Source organism: Esox lucius, chromosome 4 (assembly GCF_011004845.1).
Source record: "Esox lucius isolate fEsoLuc1 chromosome 4, fEsoLuc1.pri, whole genome shotgun sequence".
NCBI classification, from domain to species: Eukaryota; Metazoa; Chordata; class Actinopteri; order Esociformes; family Esocidae; genus Esox; species Esox lucius.
Window position 1 is genome coordinate 20,865,397 of NC_047572.1, and position 20,681 is coordinate 20,886,077.

General features: G+C 43.0%; 1 protein-coding gene across 5 annotated transcripts in view; it reads right to left on the bottom strand.

Moving 5' to 3' along the window:
• fam13b (family with sequence similarity 13 member B) overlaps positions 1-20,681 on the bottom strand; it is a 50,676-nt gene that overhangs the window by 20,537 nt on the left and 9,458 nt on the right. For 4 of the 5 annotated variants that reach the window (XM_010899042.5, XM_010899058.4, XM_010899076.4 and 1 more), the window contains exons 2-7: positions 19,404-19,565; positions 18,657-18,837; positions 15,719-15,931; positions 15,398-15,641; positions 12,876-13,020; positions 8,085-8,224 (exon numbers count right to left, since the gene is read on the bottom strand). In XM_010899042.5, the coding sequence (XP_010897344.2) occupies positions 8,085-8,224; positions 12,876-13,020; positions 15,398-15,641; positions 15,719-15,931; positions 18,657-18,807 (893 nt within the window). In that variant the 5' untranslated portion in view covers positions 18,808-18,837; positions 19,404-19,565. The remainder of the gene's footprint in view (positions 1-8,084; positions 8,225-12,875; positions 13,021-15,397; positions 15,642-15,718; positions 15,932-18,656; positions 18,838-19,403; positions 19,566-20,681) is intronic. The other variant, XM_010899067.4, reaches the window with a different exon arrangement.

The window sequence follows — 20,681 nt, forward strand, 5'->3', positions numbered from 1 at the left end:
CTGAAGTTATGATGAAAGCTCAGTATGCCCTGTCTTTCAAGAATATACATTGGGGAGAACAAGTATTTGATACACTGCTGATTTTGCAGGTTTTCCTACTTACAAAGCATGTAGAGGTCTGTCATTTTTTATCATAGGTACACTTCAACTGTGAGAGTCGGAATCTAAAACAAAAATCCAGAAAATCACATTGTATGATTTTTAAATAATTAATTTGCATTTTATTGCATGACATAAGTATTTGATCACCTACCAACCAGTAAGAATTCCGGCTCTCACAGACCTGTTAATTTTTCTTTAAGAAGCTCTCCTGTTCTCCACTCATTACCTGTATTAACTGCACCTGTTTGAACTTGTTACCTGTATAAAAGACACCTGTCCACACAATCAAACAGACTCCAACCTCTCCAGAATGGCCAAGACTAGAGAGCTAAGGACATCAGGGATAAAATTGTAGACCTGCACAAGGCTGGGATGGGCTACAGGACAATAGGCAAGCAGCTTGGTGAGAAGGCAACAACTGTTGGCGCAATTATTAGAAAATGGAAGAAGTTCAAAATGGTCAATCTCCCTCGGTCTGGGGCTCCATGCAAGATCTCACCTTGTGAGGTATCAATGATCATGAGGAAGGTCAGGGACCAGCCCAGAACTACACGGCAGGACCTGGTCAATGACCTGAAGAGAGCTGGGACCACAGTCTCAAAGAAAACCATTAGTAACACACTACACCATCATGGATTAAAATCCTGCAGCGCACGCAAGGTCCCCCTGCTCAAGCCAGCGCATGTCCAGGCCCGGCTGAAGTTTGCCAATAACCATCTGGATGATCCAGAGGAGGAATGGGAGAAGGTCATGTGGTCTGATGAGACAAAAATAGAGCTTTTTGGTCTAAACTCCACTCGCCGTGTTTGGAGGAATAAGGATGAGTACAACCCCAAGAACACCATACCAACCGTGAAGCATGGAGGTGGAAACATCATTCTTTGGGGATGCTTTTCTACAAAGGGGACAGGACGACTGCACCGTATTGAGGGGAGGATGGATGGGGCCATGTATCACAAGATCTTGGCCAACAACTTCCTTCCCTCAGTAAGAGCATTGAAACACACACCCAGGGGCAACTAAGGAGTGGCTCCGTAAGAAGCATCTCAAGGTCCTGGAGTGGCCTAGCCAGTCAGTAAGAGCATTGAAGATGGGTCGTGGCTGAGTCTTCCAGCATGACAACGACCCGAAACAGGAGTGGCTCTTTAAGAAGCATCTCAAGTTCTCCAGACCTGAACCCAATAGAAAATCTTTGGAGGGAGCTGAAAGTCCGTATTGCCCAACGACAGCCCCGAAACCTGTTGCAGTGTGTGCAAACCTGGTCAAGAACTACAGGAAACGTATGATCTCTGTAATTGCAAACAAAGGTTTCTCTACCAAATATTGAGTTCTGCTTTTCTGATGTATTAAATACTTTTGTTATGCAATAAAATGCAAATTAATTATTTAAAAATCATACAAAGTGATTTTCTGGATTTTTGTTTTCAATTCCGTCACTCAAAGTTGAAGAGTACATATGATAAAAATGACAGACTTCTACAAGCTTTGTAAGTGGGAAAACCTGCAAAATCGGCAGTGTATCAAATACTTGTTCTCCCCACTGCAGGTGGGAACAGGTCAGGGTGGTAGCAGAATGCCGATACTGAGACATTTGGAGTGGATTGATTGGTGGGAGGTTCAAGGATTGGAGGGGGGAGATGTATCCCTATGTCTACAGTGGGGAGAGGGGCAGCATCACAGCTAGACCACATCTGCACTGTACCCAAATGGTTTATTGACCCATTTACCATTGTTATTGCGGTTTAGTTGCAATTAAAGTAATCTTCCTTGGGTGTAAATTGCATTAGAACTCAGTGGAAAGTAAAATGTCTAAATACTGTGGATCAGAACTGAAAGCTTATTTTAATGATCCAGGTTGAACGGATATCCTTTTCTAAACCAGGTAGTGCATTTCCAACCCTGAAGTGTAGTACTTCAGCATGGCAATGGTTGCGCCACAGGCCTCAGACCCCACTACATTGCATGAGACCCACATACCACTCAAATGATAGCCAGATTATCTACCTAATAACGATGCTAGCAGAATGATCCCTTACGGGGACTGGGGACTTTATACTGCGTAATTGGCTGCACTTTAATAACTGGGGGAAAATATTGTATTTCAATATCAGGGTTCTCCTCAGGGTCAAGCTACAGCCGATTCAAGTAGGGGGAGGTCTGGATCGAACCCATATATATATATATATATATTTTAAAAAGGACAAGGAATGCCATTTAGCAATGAATAAGGTAATGAGTCAAAAACTATGCGAAGTATAAATTATCATTATCCCTAACACCAAGGGTGTTAAACTGTATGCGTTTCATTTAATGTAAAAAGGTTTAATATTAGCCATGATGGGACCAGAGTATTTTTTTTATTTAGGTCACAATCATCAAACTCCTGGCCCTAAAGCGAAAGCAAACCCTGTCACAATGCAGCAACACAGTTTTTGTTCATAATTCTGTTTTAAATTGACTAACAGGGGGTTTCCTATACACAGGTAAAGCAACAAGAATTAATCAATAAAAGTCAATGGAATTGTTTCATGTAGACTTGCATTGTGTGGTGCTGCCCTACACAATTGGAAGCCAACTAATTCAACTTAATTTTTCCACCAATCTTGAATATAATCCACATACCCATTCTTATAAACAGGCTAAAAATAGGCTTTGTTGTTTCATGGCCAGATCAGTAGAGCACACAGGGACTAGAATGTGTGCAGCTGCTCCTGTTTGTAAATTACAGTACAATTTTCATGCAATACAGCATATTAGATCCCTAATGTTTTAATGTCAGCAACCAGATTAATTTAAGTGTTTCTGCTAGTGTCTGTGAGAGCGACATTTCCACACTTGCTTTGTGCCTCCAGTGGAAACTTACAATTTCTATTAATCTGATTAGTCAAGATATTCAAATGGCCTGCAGCAGCTCTGTAATGGACGATGAAGCATATGTGAGTTCACAAATAATGAAGGCCAAAAAAAAAAGGCACTTTGCATCCATATTTACTAATTCAAAAGTGGTAAATCATTAGTGCATTATAACATACTGTGGGAAGTCACACAGAAGCCCAGTTTACCATTAATACAGTACGTCTTGTTTTTAATTGGGAACTGATTACTGGGCTATTTAGCATATGGTTAGCAGACTACTGTTGACATGTCTTGCGTACATCAAACAGACAGATGACCAATGCTGGCCTTCAAAGTCTAACATGACTTTCACCGGAGATCATTATTATTGGCCCAGATATCTCAGAGAGTCCATTTCCCTTGACACGACGAAGTGCATTGGACTACAGCAACACCGCACAGTATTTTAAATTCTGAGTGCTCCACAGGACCATGGCAGAGATTAAGGTAGGTGCTGCACATGAAACAGGCTGCACGTATACACTCCCTCAGGAGCAGCAATGTTAATGGTGGCCATTTTACGAGTGAAACACTAAAAGCAGCAGAACCCAGCACATAGAGGCGCACATAGCAGCAATGCAGAAGGAAAACAGGTGACGTATCGAGCTAGGTAAATTACCAGCATACACTGACCTTTAATTGTGTAAGATGGGAAGGAGGACAGTAACTGAGACGCAGAGGGGGTGGGAGGTAGCCGGACTACGACGACCACAACGGAAGAGCAAAAGGACAGAAGAGATTGGCTAAGCACACGTTCTGACGATACCCAGGCCACAACAGGACCAGGCGTAACAGGAGCAGGCGTCCAGTTTGTTGTGGTGTACTGCTGACCTTGTCAACACTTGTGTTGATGAGTACTGGGCGGTTATTCAGCTGTCCTCATGAAGTACAGCAAGTGACACCCAACGGCAGGGAGGTTTCTGTGGCATGTGGTGGCCTGAGAACCCTCATAAATAAATGTCCACAGGTTCTCACGCCTGGTCTGGCTGAAGGAGGATCATGACCAGGAGGAGAGAAGTCCAGGGGCTGTTGATCCTCTGGACACCTCTAATACCAGTCTCAAATAGAATAGAGGCAATACTATTCTAGGGCCCAATAAAATTAGATTTATTTTTGGGCCAATACCAGTTTTATTTATTTCTCCATATTTCATAAAATGTTCAATTTTTTTTTAGCGATTCCATTTTTGGTTTTACACCTCCATATAAACACCCAAGGCAGTAGTGGGGCACAGGTCAGCTGTTTCCCCATCACCAACAAAAATGAAATTCTGAAGCCCACAATCAGAATGCTGCAACATACAGTTTGCATAGCATTGTTTAGCTCAAGCATTCAGAATGTTAGAATGACCGAGAGGCACAGACTGGCAGCTGAAATTAAGATCATTTTGAGAGGCATAATATGGCCTAGTTCCCCATTTCTCAGCAATTATCACAAACAAATGTTATGTCTAGAAATGGCATTCAACCCGCCCATTACCCACTTGCCCTATAGATAATACCACAGGGAACAGGGGTTATGATGAGGTGGGGTCAGGGGTTATGATGAGGTGGGGTCAGTGCTTCACTACTAGACCTATTGGAGTGAGCTCTTTGTTTCAGGAAGAGCGGTTTCGAATATCAGCCTCTGCACAAACCGCAACGAAACTATGAACTTAAACAAGGTCTTCTGTTGATGTATGCATTTAATGCAAATATGCGTCGACGCTAGCTACGTTGCCAGGGTTTAAAAAGGTTGTTCGGGTGTTGTTGTGCAGGGAGTCCTGCAAGTAGTCGCTCATACGGCAGGAGACGAAGAGGGGAGTTGTGTGACACTACAGACGCCCTTAGACAGTCACTATGGCGTAAACAGCTGTTCACACATTTCCCCCGTCCAGGACCTTGGCCAACAGACCTCCATTCCCCATCCCTGGAGGTTATTTCTGGGCCTCCTGAAAAAGACTTTCCATGGAGCGGGAAACGGGATATAGGGCTGATGGTCTGACAAGTTTTCATTTAGATTTGATGGGAACAGGCGTAACTGCCTTCAATGCTCGCTATCAAGTAGGCAGCAAAAACAGTTCTCCATCCACGACTAAACCGTGTCTGATGGTTCACTGTTGATCAATGAACATTGCAATAGGAAACACTAACGACAGATCTAAGAACAGAGTTCTTTGTTAAAGGAGGTGGTGTCTAAAAATATGTTTAATTTGACTTTCAGGAAGAAAAGGCATGATAATATTACTGCTTCAAAGGAAGAGCTGGGACTCCACAGTAATCCCTGGCATCACTGTGGTAGTTGAGGGACATAACCAGCCACCAGTTTTGCTGGTTACCTTTAATCTCTATTAATTGCAGGGCTTGCAAACTCCACAATTCCATCTACATTGATTAAGGCTTTTAATGTTGACTGCATGGGTCGGTCTGGGTCTGAGCCCTAATTCTGCAGCAGCTGCTAAGCAAAGCTTTTCCCAATCCCCAAAATTCTTTCATGTCCAGCCGCCACAGTCTTCCCACCATAGCCTTAGCAGAACAACCAGGATAAACACACACACACACACACTCATGTCTATCTTCCAACTGTCCTGATTCAGAAGCCCAAGGCACTAAGATGGTCTTCTCTGTCCGTTTGGCATACCGAAAGATTTTAAACACTGCAGCAGTCAGCCTGACGGAAAACCAATGTCTCTAAAGCATGTGCATTCAAACTGTGTCATGGTTGTTTTTCAACTGCAGTGTCAAGGACAAACAAGGCTACAGTGTTTATGGATTGGTTATTTTATAATAGAAGCAGCAAAACTATATATATATATATATAAAATATATTGTGCAATAAACATGTGGATGTGCAATTGTCTCAAGACTTTGGAGCCATGCAGAGTATTCTGTCCTGCTTTGGTGCATGTGGCTGTCTGAGTGGATTATGGATTAGTAGTTTAATCACTTAAATACAGTGCAAGAGGGCCAGGCTGCACCACCCAAACACTCTGATAGGAGCTCAGGCAGAGCTGAATAGCTATACAGCTTTGTTTCTATATAAACAGGAAGGTAAACAACCAACAAGCCAGGCAAATAAGTTCCCAAGCAAAGGAGAAAAGTCACCTAAAAGGCACGTGCTCCAAATTGCTGACTGACTGCGCAAACTCATCTTCACAGACTGTAGCACCAACTGAAACCATTCAAGGAGAGTCACACGTAAATCACAGCCCATCTTTATGCTCTTATAATGGCTGTGTTAAACAGGAAAACATACAAAGGAAACTGAGGGAAGGGTGAAGAGCACTTTTCATTACGACAAGACTTTTAGCAGACAAGTTATAGGAACAATCAGGGTTAATGATCTTGCTCAAGGACAGAAAGTAGTTTTTGCTAACTACTTAGATGGTCAAACTGGTAAGCCATCTGCCTCAATCTTGCTCCTACCTTACCACACCCTACACATTCCTGTTGGCAATCTGCTAAGATCAAAGTGGGTGCAGGTGTACTGGAACTACAGAGACAGCAGAGACGAGGTCAGCAAAAGGACTTCTAGGAAACCTCTAGACTGCAGGACTTTTGGAAGGAGACTTGTCCATTTGGTACCATCCACAAAAGAGTAGCTTTTACATGTGAGGGGAGAACGGATGTGGTTAAAAATATTTTTGTTTAGAGAGGCAACCTGCTGCACCATAATCACCAGTGGATTTTGATTTTAAGGCTGTCCGTGATGCTGAATTTCCATTACAGTTTAGGTGTCTTTGAATAGAGGAGAATCCCTCTTCCACAGCCATCAAAATAAGACTGGGGGAAAAAAAGGGTTCAGCTAATGAATGGCACGAATTTGGAGGAGCAGTTTTTTTCTGTGAGTAAGGAGAGATTTGTAGTGGATTTTGGAAATGGAATGCCAGAGTTGTGAAGAAAGGCCAGCTCCCTTCATGATGGATGAGTGGGCATTACGAAAACTTACCTCCACTCATTTCCTCTGTAATGCATAGTCACTGTTACCCCAGTCGTGGGAAAAGTCTTTTCCAATGGAATTTCAACCATTTTGTTGGGTGTATTCAAAGAAAATAAATTGATCATGAGTTCAGAAATTATTTTGCTCAGAGTATGGAAACTCAGGTCCAGGGTCAATGTGGGGTCACCTGATAAATATATTTTCCATTGCTGTAACAGTGTATCATACACTGAGCTGAACTAATAACATCAGCCAGTGGATGTAGATCCAGCCCTTTCTGGATATTTATTCAACCACACCAAAAGTTTTGTGAACATATTTTCTAATTAAGAAATTAATTGGGCTGTTCCAGTAAATGTTATTATAGTTGGTAATGTTATGTAGAACACTATGATCATTACGTGACCCTGCAGAGATTCTGATCTATATTTATTAAACAAGCACCATTCATCTAAAGCTCCAAATATTTTAGTCTGATGGACTAAATATCCTGGAACAGTCAGATCCATAGCCAGTCCAAAAACTTCGTATTTGTGTTACGGCTGGCTGATAAAGGCAAAAATCGTACTTTACAAAACAGTTCTTATTACCTAGTATTGAGATTTTTTTAGTTTTTCTTAATTAGAACAAAAATATTTCAAAGAAATGTAAATAAGCCTTCTCCCTTGTGATGGTTTAACTTTCCACCAAACTAGCACACAACTGACAGTAGTCAATTTTGTCAAACCTTTCACATATTTATCAATGTACAAAAATAACACTGGACTATATGTGGACCAACACCAGTATTTAAAATATATCAGCCAGTACTACTTCAGAGCTTCACCCACATATAAGAAAATAGCTGTGGTGAAGCAGACTGCTGGGTCGGAATGGAACATACATTTGGGCCTTATATATTCCCCACAACATGCACATTCTCAGCCTGGTGTCCACACACAAAAACATGAGCAGGGTTGATTTACACTATGGTACATTGAGGTAGAGAATGTGTAAGGAATAGAAGGAGCATTAACAGTGCACTGATGTCTATAGTGATATAGTACACAGAGTAATCAGTATAAATCACTAATTAAGTGTATTTATTGTTTGTAATTTGTCAATGTTCTTAGTCTATGCATGACATTTTAAATTTTAATGCATCTACAAATCAAATTTCCTGATCTTACCTGGAAGAGGGCGTAACCTGGGCCTGGGTGTCACTGGGTTGGGGGGATTTGGAGGAAGAAGGGACACCATCCTTGCCTTCACAATCTTGGGGCAGCTCTTCACACGCCTCTAATTTGTCATCATCCAGGAGTTCAGTGATCTGCAGGGGAAAGAGTTAAAAGTTTCAGGGGACATTTTGGCACAGACTCTCCAAACCAGTGATCAACATAAACACTGTCCATTTGTCCAGGAATAGTAAAGTTTGGCATACTGAGGAAATGCCACCATTTTACACAGAATGTCCGAATGCCACTTTGCGGTAAATACTTTAAGCAGCCTATTGGGACTGCCCATGCATTGTGTATTATATCCCTGTATGTAGTCCACCACTAGCAGCACCATAATACCATGTCAAATTATGAGTATGTGTAAACCTATCTAGCAATTAAAGACCAATCTGATATAACAGTTCTTGTTGGGCACTAAATGTACCTTTAGAGCAACCACATGGCCATATAGCAACAATAGCTTGATCTCTAAAGCTACATTTTATAGTGGTTTTTGGGTTCCCACTTTGCCAATCATAGCATATACACCAAACTGATGAAACGTTTAGTGTCTCATCAAGGTTGTGCCCCTTTTGAGGGAAAACACAGGAATTAGCATATCAATTCATTTCAGCTTTTCTAACAGAGGCTGTTTTTAGATTAGACATGTGAGATGTTTCAAAAAGTTGTGCAGTAGATTGCACCAATTAGTATAAAAATAATGATAATAATAATAATTTGGGACCTGGGAGGAAAATGGCAGACCCAGTATATCCACACACAAAGAAAATTCTTGTTAACCTGCATTAATCGGTCATTAGCTACAAGGCATATCTAAAATGGCAAATTTGGGTTAGCTAATCGTTTATATGCCATAACTGTTGTATGGTAATACCTATTAAAGTAGTTAGCTAGATGGATTGGCTAGCATAGCCATCTAGCTCTAGTGACATAGCTAACAACAAAGTGAGCTAACATCACAGTTACTTGTAAGGTTTTAAAAGAAAGTCTTAAAAATGAAATCCCTGTCATAAGTTTAGCTTATTAAACTAGAAACACCAAAATTACCAATTACTTGAATCTGTTTGTTCGCAGCTAGGCTTGGCTGTTCCTTTAATACGTCCTAACTGAATCAGTGATGCAGACATCCCTTGAAATGTACCTTGATAATGAAAGTGCATGCAATGTAGAGAGAGCGGGGCCTGCTGCTAATATTGGAGGTAAATTACTTTAGCCTACACAATCTTCTATAACAATCTAAATATAGATGGATCATATTCCTACCCCTCACCAGCTTAGCTGAAACATGGTTACATGATTAAGCTCAGTGAAAGGAAAGAGAAACACTCGAGGTCAGCCTAACCTACAGAAAAAAAGGAAAGAAAGTATATATTTATCTAGCCTAGAACAAGCATTTGGGACCAGATCAGCATTCAGATCAGTTAATGTCGCCTAAAAACAGCTGAAGGAAAAAAAGCATTTCCATCCATTCTAATTGGGTTATTGGGAGATCTCAGAACCCATTCTGCTGACTCTCCCTCCCTCACATTCAACAAGCCAACCAAATCTGCTGCCATATCACAGCCGCATTGCCACGGCAACAGCTCCCCGACCAAGGCCTTGTCAACGTGCATGCAGATGGTTACTATGACTCATGGTGGTGTATAGCAGTGGAGACAGAGCCCAGGGGAGGGGATTCTCACACTGTTTCATGGGATAAACCAGCACACTGAGCCTCTCTCTCCATGTAAAAAATACAGAAGGGGGAGACTATTAAAGATATCTGAATGGAGGTCTCTAGTGAATGGACAGGGAGTCAAAAATTAACCTTGATGATTTTATAACACCAGGTCTTGACATCAATGTCAGCTGTTAATGACCACTTTGTAACATGGAACATTCTGTATTATCGCTGGTAGCATGTCCTAAACCAGACATTGACTACAAATATACATTTAGAAATTCCAAGAACCATTTCCCACACTTTTCTCTGTTGTTATTAGTTGATTTTGAAAAATGGATTTGAAACATTCTTGGAAAATATGAAGCGATGAATTAAAAAGGCAAATGCATGGCATAACTTTTCTGTAAGAAGAAAGCCAATTCTTAACATAATTTAATGGGATCAGCTGATTAAGCTACTAATATTGCCTAATATTGTGATAACAGAACAGAAAGTACTGCTCAAGGAGCTTGAGAAGTGGAAAACCCTTTCAGTCACCTATTATATACAGAATACATTCACTTCTGAAGCATGATTGAAGTAGCCAATATCTCAGGTGGTCCCCATGGGTCCAAACCCAGCACTGTGAACAATCCAGAACATCTCACACTGTCATTGAAATAGAACATCTGACCCCACTCAGATGCAGTGGAAAGTTTCAGACCAAATGTGTTAGCTAACGGTTGACCTTTCAGAAAGAGGGCTCTGTGTGCTAGCAGCCAGGACTGGTCAATGTGCTCACTCGCTTCGAGCCAGTGGGTAGAGACAATAACGGGAGAGAGAAAAGGGCAGGACGGGCTTTGGCTAGAGGACTGGCTTGATGACGCCATCCAGTTCTGGAAGTGCTGAGAGCCCGGGCAGCCAGAAAAGACAGAGGCCATGAGGAAGTGTTGAGGAGTGCAGTATGGATTAAGGAAGAGATCCGCATCTGAATCGTAAAATGCCTTCCTTTGCCATTTGGCACTACAGAAAAATGCACATTGAAACGTTATCAGGCAAGGCGAGTGGTGCTTTCTGGTTGCATTCATAAAATACATAGGTTGACCCTGCAGGTGTGGAGCCTAGCCTGTGAATAAAGCACTATCCCAGGCTAAAGTAGAGCAGCTTCAGCGCAGTAGGTTTGCTTATGTAGGACAGGTCTGGAGGGAGATCATGGGTAGCAGTGATGTCCCCATCTCAGACAGCATACAGATGAAAAGCAGGAAGAAACCAAGGAGCCGGGAGGGAACCTGAGATTCATGACTGGATTAATTACTAGGGACCCTTGGGAGCTGTCAAGAGTTCTTCCGCTAGGCTGGCTTTCGTCCAACTGGGATGCTGCTTCCTTCTCCAATTGGCTGCCTATACATGTTATTTCTCCTCTCCAGAGCAGCAATAGAATGAACCTGTCGAACCTTACAGCAGCGTAAGGTCCTACAATGATCAGATGAGTCAAGGACTCAGAAGAGACTGAGCAGCAGGATACATTCCCCAAGCAAAAGCAGGATACATTCCCCAAGCAAAAGCAGGATACATTCCCTGAGCCCAGCTATAACTACCCCAACTCAACCCAGGCCTAGATAATCCTGTTAAAAATGCAGTGAAAAAAAAAAGCAAGGCTGTCCATGGTCTCTGGCCAAGCAGGATGGAATAAGCACTTCTGGCCGACTGTCCTGTGGGAGTGTCTGACTTTAACGATGGCCTGGGCCAATCAAAACAAGTGCCGGTCCAGTGGATCTCATCAGTCACTGGCTAACGGGCTGGTAACTTCAAAGCGCATTTTTGCGTTCCAGTTAAAATATTTTCTCTGTTGCAGTCTGACCCCATGTCTTGGCCAGTAGAAATTCAGTTTGAGCCAGTAGTCTTTTCACTTTGTTCTGATGAACTCATTCACTCACAGGTTGGAAACACGGCTCTTGGGTTACCATCAAAACAAATTCAACTCCAAAGCGTTCTTTCACTGCCTAAAACAAAGGTGACACTCTAGCTAAGTAAGATTTGCTTCCGTTTTTTTTTTTTTATTGAAAAAGGTTTTAGCGTAAATGAATAGGAGAACTTAGAACTTTCCAAGAACATCTTAATGGGAACACTGGCCAGAGCCAGAACCCATCTGGCTAAAGTGCCATTTTCTAAATTCAACAAGGGCTTTGATATTCTGATTAGCTAAACCAGTGGTTCCCAACCTGGGGTACTAGGACACCTAGGGGTACTTGGCCTATCAACAGGGGGTACTTAAGAACAGATGCCTCCATAGGCTAACTAATAAACTTAATGAGGAGGTAACCACAAAGCAAAACAATCCAACTGCATTGGACTTTGCTAGGTAAAACACCCCTCATTTGAAAACACCACAATCTATTTTGCAGACAGATGTATGAAGTGAACAGTAGAGCAAATATTCTCTTTGGGAGAGAGGTCAGCCTCAGAAGTAATCTCAAACTCAGGACCTTTGTCTAGTAACCCTTTATATTGACACCTTTGGCATCTCCACAAAACAGTCATGTCAGTTTTAAAAAAAAATCCAGAGCAACAAAGAGAACATAAATACCTCTTTACTTCGTCTATTCTCAATAGTTGTTTTAGGCTTGAAGCAAAAAACGATCCTGAACATTTGGACTGCCTCGAATAAACACCACTGTAATTCTATAATCTGTTTCGTAATCTCTCTAGTAGATGGAATAACATTAGCCTGATTTTGGCCCACTGCCATTTTAGCAAAACAATCTTTCCCCACTGTATATTGCATAAAGTATATATCATTAAAAGCATCCACTTCCGCAGTAGTGAAATACCACTGGCCAAGGTTCAGATCAACACACAGGACAGACTGTGGTCAGTATAATGACCCTAACAAAGGAACCAATTGCACACCTGTATTAACTCACCGGCAGGTGTGGGAGGAAAAACGCGAGCAGACGAAGATGCTCCCACACACTGTCTCGGCTTGTGCCAGAAACCTTTCTAAACTTGGAACACACACACCTCGCCCCAAAGCCATTAGGCGACTGAGCTTGGATATGAAGAGCAGAACACAGCGAGGATCGCATAGAGAAGGGTCTTACCTGTTCATTATTGGAGCTGTAATCATTGGTGGTGGAAACGTCTTCGTCCTCCGAGTCAAAGAACTCCTCCTGATTCTCCAGCAGCTCCGCCAGAATGCGGCTCACTGACTCCTGCTCTTTCAGGTCCTCCACATCCGTATCTAAACTACAGGAACAACACAAGAATCTGCCTCAGTTCTTTGTTTCTATTGTGGAACGATAAAGGATTCACCAACCCTTGCCATACATCAGTAATTCTGGAAACAATTTTGACTGTAAACAAACTCTGTGATCGCGAGTAGCCCACCGGTTTGGTGGTCCTGACGTTAATATGCAACTCTTCATCAGCTGATTCTCACTTCAAAATGCAAGTTATTACCATGAAGCCGAGCTAAGACAGAGCTCTCAAAGAAACTTGTTTTAGGATTACTTTAGTGCGCTGAGCCCTGCAGCCCCGACCATCTTCAATTACAAATAAGTATGGATTTATAGACTATTAATGGGCGGTTTATTGGTGTCGAGGAAATGTGAAAGTGATCAAATCATTACTATATAAACCGATCAGCCATAACATTACGACCACTTACAGGCGAAGTCAATAACACTGATTATCACGTTACCACGGCACCTGTCAGTGGGCGGGATATACAGCTCCGGAAATTAAGGGACCACGGCACCTTTTTCTCTTTCCTGTACAAAAAAGACGAATAGGAAGGTTTTGAGATGAGGAGCAGGAGGGTTAAAATTAAGAGACCACTGCAAATTGAACGCTTCGGTTCCTCACTCAAAACGTTCCTTTTCAACTTTTTTGGAAAGGAAAGAAAAAGGTGCAGTGGTCTCTTTTTCCAGAGCTGTATTTGGCAACAAGTGAACATACTGTCCTCAAAGTTGATGTGTTAGAAGCAGGAAAAATGGCCAAGTGTAAGGATCTGAGCGACTTGACAAGGGCCAAATCGTGATGGCCAGACAACTGGGTCAGAGCATCTCCAAAACTGCAGCCTTTGTGGGGTGTTCCTGGTCTGCAGTAACGATCAAGTGGTCCAAGGAAGGAAAAGCAGTGAACGGGCGACAGGGTCATGGGCGGCCAAGGCTCATTGATGCACGTGGGGAGTGAAGGCTGGCCCGTGTGGTCCAATCCAACAGATGAGCTAAACTGCTGAAAAAGTGAATGCTGGTACTGATAAAAAAAGGTGTCAGAGCACACAGTGCAACACAGTTTGTTTCGTATGGGGCTGCGTAGCCGCAGACCAGTCAGGGTGCCCATGGTGACCCCTGTCCACTGCCGAAAGCGCCTACAATGGGCATGTCGCTTACCTGGAGAACACATGGCACCAGGATGAACTACGGGAAGATGGCAAGCCGGCGGAGGCAGTGTGATGCTTTGGGCAATGTTCTGCTGGGAAACCTTGGGTCCTGCCATTCATGTTGATGTTACTTTTGACACGTACCACCTACCTAAGCATTGTTGCAGACCATGTGCACCCTTTCATGTCAACGGCATTCCCTGATGGCATTGGCCTCTTAAAAAGCAAAAATTGTTCAGGAATGGTTTGAGGAACACAACAACAAGTTCAAGGTGTTGACTTGGCCTCCAAATTCTCCAGATCTCAATCCAATCGAGCATCTGTGGGATGTGCTGGACAAACAAGTCTGAATCTTGGAGGCCCCACCTCACAACCTACAGAACTTAAAGGATCTGCTGCTAACGTCTTGGTGCCAGATACCACAGCACACCTTCAGAGGTCTAATGGAGTCCATGCCTCGACGGGTCAGGGCTGTTTTGGCGGCAAAAAGGGGACCTACACAATATTAGGCAGGTGGTCATAATGTTATGGCTGATTGGTGAATATTTGGTTAGAACAATAACCTTTCACCTCATAATCCATACTAACACATTTTTCTCAGTGGATATAATCCTATGTTATGCTGTTCAAGTAGGGTTAGACCTCAAAGCCACTGGAAACCAGTGCCCCTGGTGTCCCCTATGACGTGACCACACAATTTTACAAATCAAAAAACAATCCTACCCTCATGGTAGCCCAGAATGTTTTTGGAGGCATGATTTGTCTCTCGTGCCTCATCAGTCAGTGAAAATGTCAGAATGTAACAGACTGCTAAAACTACAATTACGGTTTATATATTAGTAAAATGGCAGTAAATTTCACTGCTCTTCTGTCTGTGTGTCAGCCTTTTGCATTACATCAGTAGCATCCTCACCAATCACAAAGGCCTGGCCCAGGGGATTTATTATAATTATTCTCTAGGATTGACAGAACAGCTGTTCTTCCCCTTAAGTCAACAGAACACGGCGCCTTTCTGGGCCTTGGACAAGGATGATTTCACGCCTAGAATATTCTCTTTTTATGATGAAAAGCAAAGCAACTCCTCACGTGGCTGCGATATTTCATAATTTAAATCAACACTAGGAAACGTGTGCTTTATTACGACTTATGAAGACTAACTCCTGTGTTTTCAATATGCCGGTATGACAGACTCTGGAGGTAGGGCTGTTTGGACAGGCCTTGTGGGTTTACTAGTCTTACTGGAAGATGTCAGGTCCGAAGACGGCGGCAAGGGCTCCGATGCTCCAGCTATCCTCTTGGAGCGAGGCCACACTGGACAGGAAGCGGCACAGGAAGCGCAGCAGGCTGTAGTTGACCTGAGGCAGCTGCTGGAGGAAGTATTTCATGTTGCGGGCCAGCTCCTCTTCACTGCCATAGTCTAGGCAACACAAGGCCAGATGACAGTCAGCTGATAGAGGACATGATGAAGATGATACGCAGCACCCTGACACAAGGAATACAGGTCAGACCAACAGAACCACCTGAGGATGACGAAGGTGAATGACTAGGATCGTATCCCACCTTGGTAGAGCTGCAGGATGTGGGCCTGCATGCCTGCAGGGATGATGGGCTCGGGGAGCTCCTGCAGGAAGAGACGTAGCAGGCTGACGGCTGAAGCCAGGTCAGCCTCCTTCTCCAGGTCCACCTCCTCGCCGGAGTCGAAACGCTGGCGCAGCCACTCCACCCGCTCCGCATTACCGTTGACCAGGAACAGACCCTCCAGATCCAGACGACCTGACCACACCAGGCAGACAGCAGATGTCAATCACCCGCCCTGTCCGCTCAACAGTTAAAGATGAATGAAACCCATCTCTGAGCACCTCCATGGAGACTGGAAATACAGCATTTTCACTGAATAAGTAGAATGCTGTTTAAATATCCCAGATTTGTACCGGTTTAACATAAATACACTTAACTTCTGAAATGGGTGAAACTGGACCATTTCCGAGATTATTACAGTTGTGCCAATAGCTCAGTCACAACAAAGCACAACATTATGGAGGACCAATCCCTTTCAGTAAATGTGGGTTCGGTTGGCTGTGCTGGTCACTTCCTGTTTTGAGCTAAGGCAGGTAGATCACTAAACATGTCGGCCAGGAGGCGCTGTCATTCCACCTCAGACATGACATCTGCCACTAGGCTTTGGTAATAGTGAGGTAACGGTACGTAAATCTAGTGGATGGTACCCTGGGTCGGGCCAGGTTCGGCCCTCCCTCCTGCCATCTTCTAATCTACTGGGGCTTCAGCAGCGGATAGCTGGCCCGGCTTGGGCACCTGGCGCTGCTCACAGTCCAACTGCATCACAGAATGTAAACAGACCCATTGAAGAGGACACAACAATCTTTTAAGCAACAATCAGCAGTTGAAAGAGCTATCCTTGCCCGTTTCTGTTGGAGGGATTGGGCAGGAAATGTTCCCACTCCAAAAAACATAGTACTGTGGATGCAAATAGTGACCACCCATAATAAAGATTTAAATAAGGTTTTGAGTCTGTTTTAGGTCGTTTACAAAGAGTAAAACATGCCTAAATTTGGGGTTGTAATGGGGAACCACAGTTAACTAACTAAGCTCATGAGACATCAGTTCATTCCTCAAGAATCAAATAAATACACATAAGCAATTGTTAGATTCAAAAATGTATGCAGCATTTTCAAAAGTTAATACCAGAATGTTTTTGGAGGCATGATTTGTCTTTCCCGTGCCTCATCAGTCAGTGAAAATGTCAGAATGTAACAGACTGCTAAAACTACAATTATGGTTTATATATTAGTAACATTTCAGTAGATTTCACTGCTCTTCTGTTACTGTTGTCTGTGTGTCAGCCTTTTGCACCACATCAGTAGCATCCTCACCAATCACAACGGCCTGGCCCAGGGGATTTCTGAAATCCTCTGGCGAGTTTCTCCTTAATGTGATGTTAGGAAGTACAGAGATGAAATCAGCAATATGTAGGCATGCAGAGTTATTATAATTATTCTCTAGGATTGACAGAACAGCTGTTCTTCCCCTTAAGTCAACAGAACACAGCGCTTTTCTGAGCCTTGGACAAGGATGATTTCACGCCTAGAATATTCTCTTTTTATGATGAAAAGCAAAGCAACTCCTCACGTGGCTGTGATATTTCATAATTTAAATCAACACTTCAGCAGCGGATAGCTGGCCCGGCTTGGGCACCTGGCACTGCTCACAGTCTGACTGCATCACAGAATGTAAAAAGACACATTCAAGAGGGCACGACAATCTTTTAAGCAACAGTTGAAAGTGCTATCCTTGCCCATTTCTGTTGGAGTGATTGGGCAGGAAATCTTCCTACTCTAAAATGCATAACAGGAACATTTTCCTTTTTTGAGTCTGTTTTAGGTCATTTACAAAGAGTAAAACATGCCTATATTTGGGGTTGTAATGGGGAACCACAGTTAACTAACTAAGCTCATGACACATCAGTTCATTCCTCAAGAATCAATTAATACACATTAGCAATTGTTAGATTCAAAAATGTATGCTGCATTTTCAAAATAAGTTAATCCAGGCCGACTAAGTTATTTGGGTTAAATGCCTTATTCAAGGACAACTGATTTGTCACCTTGTTATTTCAGGGATCTGTCCCATTAACTGCTAGGCTATGTCTTCCTGTTATGACAGCAGGGTTATGAAAATGATCAAATTTTGTTTGATCAAACAGTGTTACTGTTATTTATTCTTATTTACTGCAACAACCTCAGGGGATTGTTACAGGGAGAATGTTACAGTGGGATAAGGAGCAAATAAATGTCTTGCTCAGGGACAGGACGACATGGCTTTCACAGCTGGGGGTTAAAACCAGGGACCTTCTGGACACTTGTCCAATGCCTTAACCACCAGGACACCTTACTACCCCTAAGTTGGATAATACACCATCCCAATGTCTTCCACAGTAGATTTTAAAAGCCTGTTTTTCCCCCTTAGCAGCCGTCATGAGGTGATTAACTATGAAAGACATTTCCTTAAAAGAACCTAGAAAGATTTTAAAGAATTTAGTTCAGTGGAAAGCTAAATGGAGATAAAATCATTAAAATGAATGAGGAAGTGACAATCCTCCCCATGGTAATAAGGTCTGAATAGGTGTGTGTTTGTGGAGTTGCAGCTTTATCTATGTGTTTGAACTGACTGACTCTTACCCCCCCCCCCCCCCGCCCATATTTTCAGAGTTGAAAGTAATTGAGGATAACATTATGTAACTGAGGTCATATAGAGTTCAACTTATCAAAAACATGATCTCTCCAAACAAAACGTTTAGTTTATCGTGGTTTAATACAGCTGCACCCTTACGTATGTGCTAAGAGGGGAGGTTCAAGTATCCGAGAAACGGAGCATTCAGCGGAGGTCCTCTGTCTCTCTAATGCTATGGTTAGATAAGACACAAACAGGAAATGCAGTTTAGGACGTGCTGCGTGTCCCATATGGTGTGTGTCCCACTCACCGTGCTCTTCTATGTACTCTATGATGTTTCTGACCAACAGTGGGACCTCCTGGCCTGGCTGGCCACTCTGCTGCACCTCATCTAGGGGAACCCCAAAAACCCTGGCTGGTGTCAGGGAGTCGCTGTGGGAAGGAGAGAGGCTCTTCCTCATCGCTTCCACAGCCGAGCTGCTTCCGAAGGTCTGGTGCCGGCCACGGCAAACAGAGTTGAGACAGAAGAGGGAGATACACAGTTATCAGCTGAGCAGCGCTCCCCACCCAAAATACATATTCAAACACACACAGGACGGCCCGAGGAGCAGGGCAGGAAATTATAAACATCAAAACGGACCCAAACTGATCGGGCCCCATCAGACCCCTCCCAGCCCACAGCCAGCTGGTTATGTAAGGACAGTGAGAGTCATGTGCAAGTGTCTGAAAGCCATCTCTACAGGCATGTTGACAATGCTAATGGGAGCAGGTGTCTGGGCATCCAGGACTAGCTAGGCTGCATTTCAGTGCCACTGATGTGTTCCCTATTAAACAAACACCACCAAGGCCAGTGGATGAGCTCCACTACAGGACAGCCTGGGGCACACCATGCTGTGAAAACAAATACAGATCTAACTCAGTCACACATCAGTGAGCGTCCATCTAATCAGGAGTGTGTTGTGGCTTGCCATTTGTCCCAAACACGTGGAGTGACATGTCAGCTCAATGCACAGATGAACCTAAAGGGCCAGATGCTGCATGTTGTTTTAGAACTCACCGTTTAGCACTTAAAACACCCAGTAGTTCACCTTATCTTCAGCACCACTCACTAGCAGTGAATCGAATGGTCATCTATGGCTGCTTCAGGTTATGGCAAAAGATCAGCCTGTAGTTCCTCATTGACAGACCGCGAATCCTGATCAGGACTTCAGTAGCTATGCTGCAGTAGAGAAAGGAGAGACAGTGAGAGAGAGAGAGAGAGAGAGAGAGATACAGAAAAGACAGTTAAAAAGAAGCTCCTTCAATTGAGTTCAGAAACCAAAAGGCCACACAACCCATCAGGAGATCCACATTAAAATAACCTGTTAATTATTTCATGTGAAAAGTTCAAAAGATATGCAATTCCAGAAACAAGATTAGAACATAACACCAAATTTAAGAAATACATGAAGATATTCCAATTATTAAACAAAACATGCCATTTGCAGGAATAGCCGTTTCTTTCAGAAGCTATCCAGATGCTTGAGACCTGACATGAAAGTTGTTAAGTGTCCAGACAAAGAATTTTCCTAAATGGCTTTTGTAGCTTGATAGCAGAACGGAATTCTGTCCCCAACTGAGGAATCATTAAAGTGAAACAAAGCTTCTGCTGCTATAGGATGTTCTTGCCCATTGGTGAAGTAAGAGCTGTCTTCTCTAGGGAGAAAGTAGGCTTTAAAATATTAACAAGCTGTACAGTCATTAAGTGCACTTGGCACTAGCGTTTCCGTAAGACAGAGCTATTATGCTTGAAATTAGGCTAGCTTCACATGTCCCTACTCAGGTCACACGCTTATTCTCACTGTTCAAATGGACATGATGTCATGCTGTTACATTATCTATGTTCTGTCCCAAGCTGTAACATTTCGGTCCACACAGCCACCTACTGAGTGGATTGTTAAGAGTTCAACTCTATAAATGACACTCTTGTCTTAGTATCAGAACCATCCGCCATATACAATGTTACACAACAAACAACCTATATTCTATATGAAAGGGACTTCGGCAACATGAGGATGAATCACTTACCCATGGCCTCATTTCACTGGAAAACTCGCAGAAACATTCTTTTTCAGAATATGGAACTAGTTCACCTCAATTACTTAATTACTTCGCATCTCTACAAAGAAGGGCTCTTTTGTGCTCAGAAGGTACTTGTTCTACAGTACTACCAGCTTTATTACACAGCCCAGTTGAGTCTTCCTCCATAAAGCCTTGGTCACTCCTGTGGGCTTTACATTTTTTTTTTTTATAAAACTTGTTTTATGTGCCACGTTCACTATTATTTCAGTCAACA